The sequence below is a fragment of the Elephantulus edwardii genome, unplaced genomic scaffold, assembly GCF_000299155.1.
Source record: "Elephantulus edwardii isolate Elephantulus edwardi_28Jun2011 unplaced genomic scaffold, EleEdw1.0 scaffold00208, whole genome shotgun sequence".
NCBI lineage: Eukaryota > Metazoa > Chordata > Mammalia > Macroscelidea > Macroscelididae > Elephantulus > Elephantulus edwardii.
The window spans coordinates 439,673-448,116 of NW_006399958.1; the positions used below are offsets into that span (position 1 = coordinate 439,673).

Sequence of the window (8,444 nt, forward strand, 5' to 3'; positions counted from 1 at the left end):
ACACACACACACACACACACACACACACACACACACAGCTTCCTTGTCTAGGAAGGAGAAAGATGAGTGCTATGGGGGCCGGATGCTGGAGTGGAGAGTCTCAGGAACTTATTTGTGCCCCTGGATTTGCAAATCCAGGAGATAAAAGCTGAGGGCCTCCCCACCTGGACACACTTACTGATGGAAGTGCGTCTGGAGATTTGACCAGCAATGTTTTGTTTTGTTTTTTTTATCTTTTTCAGTTGCATACCATTGCATTAGTTCTGACTGGCCCAGGAGAAGATTGTCCCTCCTTCTCCAGGAGAACATCTGCTGGATTTGAACAGGGCACTTTAGGGATTGCAGTGCAGCTTCTTACCACTAGGCTACCAGCGCTCCCTGAACCAGCAATGTTAAAAGAGCTTTGTAACACTTATCCAAACAGGACAGAGGCAAGGCTGAGAGGCCAAGGTCCAGAGAAAGATCAGCCTTCGGGCGTAGCAGGAAAGAGCGTGTCCTAACTGAACAATTGTATCCTAACTCTTTCCAGAGATGGAATTGTCACCTTTTTTAAGAAATGCGGGCTGGGTGGTCTAGTCTGTAGGGAGCTTTGCTGGTAACCCAAATGCAGCACCTCTCCGGCGGTTCCAATCTGCTATCAGCTCGGCAGGATAAAATGGGCAATCTCCTTCTGAGTGATTCACAGCCTTGGGAACTCAACGGAGGGTCAACTATTAAGTCAGTTCTGACTTCATGGTTTTGAAAGAAAGAGAGAGAAAGACTTCCCTAATAAACCCCAACACTGCGGATATGGCCTGGGAGTTCTATGTGCCCATTGCAATGGAATATGGAGCCCAGCAAAGGAGGAGAAAATGATGAAAAAGGAGCAGCTGGTGCCAGAATTTATTAGAAGGTGGGAGGCTGGGGGTCCCCGTTCTTCTGTGAGGTTAGATGAATGCTGCCCCCTGCGCGATTTTTACTTCCAGGTAATTGATTCCAGTATGTTCACACGTAATGAGAAACCTCGTGAGAATAGCAGCCAATACCTACCGTGGTCCAGGCACTGTTTTTCATCTGCAGCGGGGGTTAACTCTTTCCATGTCTATAACCACTGTGTGGCTGGCATGTGCCCATTTTACAGAGACGGAAACTGAGGCTCAGAGAGGTGGAAAGTGAGGCTCACGGAGGCGGAAACGGAGGCTCAAGAGAGGTTGCCCGACTTTTTCAAGATCAGACTGGTCAGGAAGAGGGTTGGAACTCAGGCAATCAGGTCTCAGATCATTCGAGTGGAACCCTCCCTCTCCACACACACCCCCCAAAACATCACTATTGCTGGGTTGAGGAGGTGGGGAGTCTACCAAGGCGATAACCCCGCCTCCCTCTGGCCCTTGAGGCTGATGGCTGAACCCTGAGCCCCCCTGGATCCCCCATGCTCGCCCCTGTTGCCCAGCCCCCTGTGCACTGACCCTGCCTTGAGCTGCGTCAGGGCCTCCTCCACGCGGGGCTGGTTGTAACGCACCATGTAGCTGTGCATGTCGGGGTAGTTGCTGCGTATGTTCTTCTCCGTGGACCCATTGGGCACCGTCCCGAACTTGAGCGGCGGGTACTGCTCCTGGGGCCGCTGGAACTGGAGTAGAATGGGGTGGGGGTTTTAGGGTGCCTCCTTGAGGACAGCTCCCCACCCAGATGCCCTGTCCTGGGGGGCAGATGACAGCCACCTGGTGCTGGCGGACACCCCAGTTCAGAAGCACCTTTTCAAGCCCAACTGATGGTGTTAGGGGGCTCTGGCAGTGAAGTCCTGGGGAGCTGAGGGGCTAACGGGCTCCCTGGCTGTTCAAATCCACCAGCCGCTCAGACAGGCAGTCTTCCCTGGTTGCATTTACAGCCTCTGAAAACCCGCTGCAGGATCTGCTATGAATCAGGGGAGCTCTGGTGGCCTAGTGAGTGGCAAGGACCTACAACTACAATCCCAGAGGTGCACGGTTCAAATCCACCAGATGCTCTGCCGGGGAAGGAGGGACAATCTCCTCTTGTACCAGTCAGATCTGATTTGACAGTACACTCACACAAAAATAATAATTAAAAAAAAAAAGGTCTGCTATGAATCGGTTCCACTGGAGGGCAGTGAGTTTGCTTTTTCTTTTTTTTAACCACAGGAGGTGAGTGGCGATGCAAGCAGAGAGCAAACTGGAGTTTGCACCCAAGCAGGGGCTCGCAAGGAAGATCAGATGATCTGCTTCCACAAAGAATTCCAGCCAGAAGATGCTATTCAAGAGCAGATTCACTCTGTAGCCCACAGGGTCCACTGTGTGGTTGAAGCAGACTCTCGTGACAGCCAATGGCATGATCTTGCAGAAGTAGATAGCCAGGTCTTTACACCGAGCCACTCCGGGGGGGCGGCGCGCGGAATGGAACCTCTAACCTTTCTTTTAGCAGTGAAGTGCTTAACTGCTTATGTAACCCATGTGGATTACACAGACATAACAAAAGCAAGGGAGGAAACTGAACTCATGGCTGCAGAGTTGCCCTGGAGTCAGAATGAATTAACCCCACTGGATTTCCAAGCCTGTAAATGTTTTCTGAGGCTTCGTCTGACATACTTTGGTCATGCTGTAAGGAGAGATAGGTCCTTGGAGAAGGACATCATGCTGGGGAGGGTGGAGGGACAGCGCAGGAGGGGAAGGCCCTCTATGAGGTGGATTGATTCAGTGACTGGGGTAATCGGGATGGGTGTGTCAGAGACAGTGCGATTGGCACAGGACAGAGTCGAGTTTAGGGCTGTTGTACATAGTGTCGCTATGAGTCGCAAGCGACTCGATGGCACATAACAACAACAACAAATCTGTTTTGTTTTTACATTTTTTTTTGAATGAACATTTACAAACTATATTGCTTTTCATCCCAGCTTTCATATATCATTTCTTTTTTATAACAATTAAATTTATTAATATAATTCATTGCATGCTTTACCAAACCCTTGTCAAGTCTTTCTTGAAACAGACTGCCACGTCTTTCTCCCCATGAACGGCTGGTGGGCTGTGAACCACCAACCTTTGAGGTAGCAACCCAAAGCTTAATCTAACAACTGGCCCAGGCCAGTCACCTCCCCATCAGAAAGGGCCCTGATACAGAGCTGTGTTATACTGGAGCCAAACCAAGCAACCAAAAAAAAAAAAAATTCCCACGGCTATGGAGTCAATTCCAAAAAACAATAATTCTTTATTGGTTTCTGAGCCTAGAAATCTTAACAGGAGCAAACAGCATCATCTTTCTCCTTTTGAGAGGCTGGTGGATTTGAACTGGAAACCTAGCAGCCCAATTACACAACGCTCCTGAGAAGGGTCCTAGAGGACACTGATTTGCCAGGGTTAATCCTTCACTTGCTGGACCATGAGAGGTCCTGGGGAGGAGGGAGGCTGTGGTTGGGGATGGCGTGTATTACATTCAGAATTAATTACTCTTTCTCCCAACAGGCACAGCCGAACTGGTGCCTGCTGGCCCAACGCCATGCATGTAAATGACTACAACAAAAGTTTCATAAGACAATGCTCATTCTTATTACATAAGGTGCCGTCAACATATTTTATAATTCTAGTCTCTTCCATTGCATCACACTGAATCCAAAATGCTCCCTGCAAAGCAGAGAATCGAGTTTTCACTCTACTTATAGGGCCACAAGGCCTGGTTAACCAGGTTGACCCCAAAATGTGTCTGCAAACCACTAGTTTCTGAACAAATGTGACCCACAAGGAGATAAGTACAGACACTGAGAGTGAGTGCTTGATGCAATTTGATAGGATGGTTTTATGTTCCTGGAATCTAACAAACACAAAATTGGGGTTTGAACATTTTCAAGTCTTGGCTTTAAATTTTCTTATTTTGATTCATGAATTTACATCGGATCTTGCAAACACACTGATCTTCAACAGACTGATTTGAAATTTCAAACATGGGCCTTCTCCTCTGTTCCACTCTGAGATGTAGGCATCTCACTGCGCTTCCAGAACAGTTTTGGGGTTTTTAAATTTTATTATTTATGTGTGTGTGTGTGTGTGCCGTCAAATCAGATCTGACTGGTACAGGAGTTTGCCCCTCCTTCTCCAGCAGAGTATCTGGTGGATTCAAAACATATACCTCTGGAATTGCAATGCAGCTTCTTGCCACTAGGCCCGGTCTCCAGCAAGTCTGTCACCCTCATTTTCTCAACAACCTGTACTCTCTGTGTGTCTCTGTGTCACATTTTGGTCATTTTCACAAACTTTCAGGCTTTTCCCATAGCGTTATTGTACATAGAGTAAACATGACTTTTTTTTAATTGATTTTTTTTAAGTGGGAAAATTTTAATTAATAAGCATCAAATAGACTTCACATTGGTAACTGCAATACTGGTAATTCCAACATTTTCAATATTGTTCTCCCAAAAAGTTAATTATTTTCTTTATCTTGGAAAATGTGGAGACCCAATTATTGGTTAATTGATGTTTTTAAATTTTTCTTTCTTTTCTTGTGTGCCATCGAATCGGATCCGACTGGCACAACAGGAGATTGCCTCTCCTTCTCCAGCACAGCACTGGGTGGATTCAAACCATGCAACTTCAGGATTGCATTGCACTTCTTTGCCACTCTGTCTGAGCTGTACCTATATCTCCTTGAGCCTCGTTGGCCCTGGAATGTTCTAAGGCACTCCCTTTCCCTAGTCACAATTATTTTCTTAAAAAGGAGCGCTGATGGTCTAATGGGTAAAGAGCTGCGTCGCCAATCCAAAGGTAGGACCTTGGAATCCACCAGCTGCCCCTCGGGATAAAGTGGTGCAATCTCCTCCCGTGTAATTTATAGCCCCTGAAAACCCACTGGAGGGTCAGCTACCAGCTATATTTAAATTGCTTCTGTTAAAACCTCCCCTTTCTTCTTCCAGAATATTCCACTGTACCATTCTGGAACTTCACCTAGATAGAGACCCTCAGGATTTTCCCTCTGACCTCCCGTAGACCAATCTCTGTGACTTTTCACCTCTCACCCCTGAACACACGCACCTTGCGGTCACTGAGCCCAGACACGGTGTCCACGTACTCCTCCTGGATCATGAAGGCGGCCAGGTTGGCTGTGTAGCTGGCGAGGAAGATGACGGCGAAGAAGGCCCACACCAGCACCATGATTTTGCTGGTGGTCCCCCGGGGGTTCTCCACGGGCACCGAGTTATTGAACACCAGGGCCCAGAGCAACCAGATTGATTTCCCAATGGTGAAGGTTGAGCCGCCAGGGCCTGCAAGGGGGATCGGGGGTGGGGGGACATGGACCCCAAATCCTTGCATCGTATGAGGGAACAGAGAGAACTACAATTCCCAGTGGGCACCGGGGCCCCTGACCTGCCTTGAGGGCCGTGGCTCTGCCGCAGGGGGATGATGGGAAATGTAGTCCCACCTGTGGTTAAGGGCCAGGGTGATGGAGGTAAGGAGACTCACGCTTGCCCGTGGCCAGGCTGCGGTTGTAGCCGACCGGACTGAGGTACTCAAAGATGAAAACGGTGACGGCGACCACAGTGAGGCACATGACGAACATCATCACCCACACGGCGGGGCTGTAGGGCTCTGGGGTGGGGGAGGGGGGAGTGGTCAGGGTTCAGACTAGGCAAAGTGGGAGGAGAGGCTGCCTACCAAACCCCAGACACTCGTGGATGCAGCCTCCAGCCTCCTGGTCCATCCTCCTCCTCCTCCCAGGTACCCTCTAGAAGGAGCACAGCCTCAAGGAGAGAAATCCCAACCACTTCAGTGGTTTCAGCCACAGGTACTGGGCTGCTGTCTGGTGCCCGCTACTCAATTCTGATCCATCGCAACCCTGGGGGACGGAGGACATGCGCCCCACAGGGTGTCCCAGGCTGCCATCTTTTGGGGAGCTGTCACACACATGTCTCTCACAGTGTAGCTGGTTGTTTTGAACCATACCAGCTTGAAGGTTAGGTGCCAAATGGTTTAAATGCTGCACGACCAGGGCTTCTGACAGCAGTCCTTTGAAAAAATGCACCAGATACACAAACCTCTGCTACCCACTGACTCATTGTGACTCTGGAAGGCCACACAAAACCACCCCACAGGGTTTTAGTTGACCGACATGTTGCTCGCTTCTTCCACGGAGGCTGGTGGGTTTGAACTTCCAATCTTTCAATTAACAGTTGAATGTGTAAACACTGCACCACTCACACGTCATCACCAGACATGAACTGCCTTCTACATATGTTTCTCGAACTCTAGAGCCAGTCTCCACCTTTCCCTGGACACATCCGAGTCACCCATCAAATCTCACACCAGACCTTCCCTCCTCCTGGGTGACTCATCCTGAGAAAATCCCACCACCTTCCTGTCCTAGATCAAACAGCTGCTTGTTATCCTGACCTATTCCTCCTACCTTCGGACTCGACTTCAGTCTCCATTCTTATGGCTAGCCCTGCTCCGGCATCCCCCCCACCTCCAGCTTGCCTTTGAGAATCTTTCTGGACCCATAGCTGACCATGCCCCTCCCTCTAATCCCCTCATGCCTCCCTAGTGCCCTCACAACCATGTCCCAGCCCTTCAGACTTCCTCCACTGTCCCCTGCAGCTTGGTCACTCAAGAACTCACAGGCCTCTAAACCAAGTAATGCCATCTCTATAGTCCCTCGTTCAGTGCACCCATGCAAACCCCACCTCACACCCAGAGACTGTGTGTCCCTTCTGGGAGCTCACTGACAAGCAAACCAAGTGACAGGAGTGACCTCCAGGCCAAGTGCACGCAGCCAGGGCTGCCCCTGTCACAGCTGCCTCTTCACCCTGGGGTGTCACTAGGACATCTGGCCACATGCCTGTCGCCTGCGCGGGGCAACTTGACGGGGAGCAAATATGACCTTGTCACCTCCCCGCTGCCGGCAGGAGTACATCTCAATGTGCCCTGCAGAGCCCTCAGTGCAGAGAAGGCCAGAGAGGGTGGGACGGACATTCTTGAGAGACAAAGCAAAAAAAGGGCTGTCTTCTTCCCAGTAAGGCCTCTCTCCAGAAGCTGGTTCTGAATGCAGAGAGCAAAGGGAGCTGGTCCAAGATGCCTGGAGCTGTCGTCTGCTCAGTAAATTGGACTACCAGACAAAGGATCCCTAACAGCACTAACAGTTAAGCACCAGACTTTAAATGTAGTAGTTTAAAGTCATTTGGAAGTACCTTGGAAGAAAGGCCTGGCAATCTACTTTAGAAAAGTCAGGCCCTGAGCACCCTGTGGCCTGTCTATTCAGATACATGTGGGCCTGCATTGTGTTAGGATCAACCACTCCAATCCAACCCAACACATACACACACACACACACACACACACATACACACATACACCCCACCACCACCACCCTGCATTAACTGTCACTGAGTCAACTCTGACTCACAACAGCCAGACAGAACTGAGTAGAACTGCCCCATTGGGTCTCTGAGGCCGTAAATCTTCACTGGGTCAGACTGCCACTTCTTTCTGCCATCCAGCAGCTGGTGCGGTTGAACCATCCAGCAGCTCCAGCAGCTAGTAAACTGGTGTCCAAAGACTCAGGCTTAGGCGTGGGGAGAGGCAAGGCTTAGTCTAGCTCCGTCATGGGATCTGTCACCGCCTAAAGCAACCTTGTCCTTGACCTACCACTTCCTAGTGGACAGGGACTTGCGTCTCCTGGGTCACCGTGTGGTCTCAACAGATGGCCTGGAACCCAAGCTTCCTTCCTTTGAGGTGCTCCTGGTAGGGGAGTTGTTCCTCCCATTGTACTGATCGGGAAACTGAGGCTCAGGTGTGCTATTACTTCTGAGCGGTCTTACTGGGGTACAGGGAAGTATGCTCTTTTGTTTTTGTTTTGTTTTCCCTGATTCTCTGGGCCCCAGCTCACCGAGGAAGGCAGAGGGGGACACAGTGCCATTGCTACGCGCCACCATGACGCTGATGCCCGTCTCTACGAAGGGGACGGAGAAGTCCACGATCTCGGACCGCTCCTCATTGATGGTGAGGGAGCCGATGGCCATGTCCGCCCGCTGGTAGAACACCTGGGGGGGAACGTGGGACCCCAGAGCCGATCAGTGGACCGAGTGAGAGAGAGAGCATGAGGATGGATGATATCTGAATGACCAGGGATGGACGCAGATGGTGGAGGGGAGAGTGGAGGTGACAGATGGGGAATGGCAGGAGGAAGAGGAAGCTGGGGCCTCTTTAAACTGTTGTCTCCAGGCTCCGCCCCTTCTTCGATAAGCTCCACCCCTATTCCCACCCCCTCTTCCCTAATTGATACATCCCCACTGTCTAATTCCACCTGCAGGGCCCACTTCGCTCATCCTGGGGCTCCAGCCTTCTGGGCCGGCCTTCAATGACCTAGGAATTTAACCTTCAAGACCCAACAGGCCCCATCTACCCTAACTCTTGGGCTCACATGAAGCAGTGGTTATGGGGACACTGGAGTGGGAGATTTTTATATATATA

The 8,444-nt window shown here is 50.4% G+C and overlaps 1 protein-coding gene across 1 annotated transcript in view; it reads right to left on the bottom strand.

Annotated features, from left to right (window-relative positions):
* Positions 1 to 8,444, bottom strand: part of GRIN2D (glutamate receptor, ionotropic, N-methyl D-aspartate 2D) — a gene marked incomplete at its 5' end in the record, with an annotated part of 68,711 nt that overhangs the window by 37,506 nt on the left and 22,761 nt on the right. The window contains 4 exons of the mRNA XM_006897334.1: positions 1,446 to 1,606; positions 5,013 to 5,242; positions 5,442 to 5,567; positions 7,861 to 8,014. Coding sequence (XP_006897396.1) covers positions 1,446 to 1,606; positions 5,013 to 5,242; positions 5,442 to 5,567; positions 7,861 to 8,014 — 671 coding nt within the window. The remainder of the gene's footprint in view (positions 1 to 1,445; positions 1,607 to 5,012; positions 5,243 to 5,441; positions 5,568 to 7,860; positions 8,015 to 8,444) is intronic.